Here is a 1,222-nt window from a genome sequence, read left to right as displayed (position 1 = left end):
CTAGGATGTGAGCGAGTGTTCATCTACCAGTATTTGATCATGTCACGGCCCCGCAAGTAGAAAAGACGCTAGACTCATACCATCAAAACTAACCATACAAACCGTCCTGCCCTCGCGCTCATCTCCGCGGCGATGTGCAACCTTGGGACATGGCGAGAAGACAGATGCAAGTGATAAAACTAAAGTATTTGGATTGTTTCTACATCAAAGTCTGGACTTTGGGGCCCGCTCTGCTATCACGTCGTCCGTACGAGCCCCAAAAGCCGGCAGGGTCTTGATGAAGTCCTCCATGTCTCTCTCTTCAGCCAACGGTGCCGTGATGTAGTCTTTAGCATTGGCCCTTTCCATCAGCGTGGGCAAGAGGGGCAGCAAGTTGGAGTATGCCCTGTTCTCGTCATCCCGCAACGCAGATCGAGTGCCGTGGCCATGTTCGACAAACCAGGATGGATCCTTCTGAATGCAAGACTTTTCAAAAGCGTTGAGCACCTCGGGCGCGATGTTGCCCTGCGCCCGGGCTGCCTCGTAAGCCATGCGCTGTCCAATGGCCTCCACCATTGCTCTGCATCGAGGTAGAACGCTGTTATTGTAGGTCGTGCCCCTCAAGCTGCCGGATACGCCGAGTGCGAGATTCTTGTCTCTCGCAACCTCTTCGAGCATCCCGGCTTCATACATGGCAAGAGATCCTGTCGGATCGGTCGGTTGTGGAAGACCATATCTGTTCATGAGGAGTTCAGAAGCGAGACCTAAGAGGTGTCAGGACCCATATCTAAGCTCGTGTGTGAAGAAGACGTACGAATACTTATAACGAGAGTGTCGCCCTCGGCCACGGAGTTGCCCTGGAAGGTTGATGCGAATTCGCTTATCTGATTGTGCGCGTACAGGCCCTGCCAGCCACATCGCTCCGCCAGCTCGTGAAGTAGACGAGACGATCGCACAACCAAGACTTTGAAGACGGTAGCGATCCCTCGGCGCACGTCTGCGTTGTGATTGTGGTTGGTGAACTCACCAACGCTCCACTTGGCATATGCATGCAAGACTTCCCCGTGCGCCAGGGCTTCCAGGATCGGTCTCTGCTGTGTGCTGAACTGCATGATGGGCAGTCTGTTCCTATCTCCGACCAGACGACGCTGGCTGTACAGGGCGGCGATGCAGCCCGCAACTCGGATGGCAGACACCCCCATGATGGAGAGTGAGAGCGTGCCGACGGATACCCTCCAGATGT

At 54.9% G+C, this 1,222-nt stretch overlaps 1 protein-coding gene across 1 annotated transcript; it reads right to left on the bottom strand.

Annotated features, from left to right (window-relative positions):
* Positions 1 to 204: 204 nt before the first annotated feature.
* On the bottom strand, positions 205 to 1,181 carry CTAM01_17357 (uncharacterized protein; the record flags this gene model as incomplete). Its single annotated transcript, XM_060533341.1, has 2 exons — positions 205 to 743; positions 794 to 1,181. The coding sequence occupies 2 exons, from the start codon at positions 1,179 to 1,181 to the stop codon at positions 205 to 207; spliced, it is 927 nt and encodes a 308-aa protein (XP_060372081.1).
* Between the last annotated feature and the right edge of the window lie 41 nt (positions 1,182 to 1,222).

Source organism: Colletotrichum tamarilloi (assembly GCF_030869305.1).
Source record: "Colletotrichum tamarilloi strain Tom-12 chromosome Unknown Scaffold_542.1, whole genome shotgun sequence".
Lineage (NCBI taxonomy): Eukaryota > Fungi > Ascomycota > Sordariomycetes > Glomerellales > Glomerellaceae > Colletotrichum > Colletotrichum tamarilloi.
Note: the sequence above shows the minus strand (reverse complement) of the source record. Positions and strands in the feature narration are given on the sequence as shown.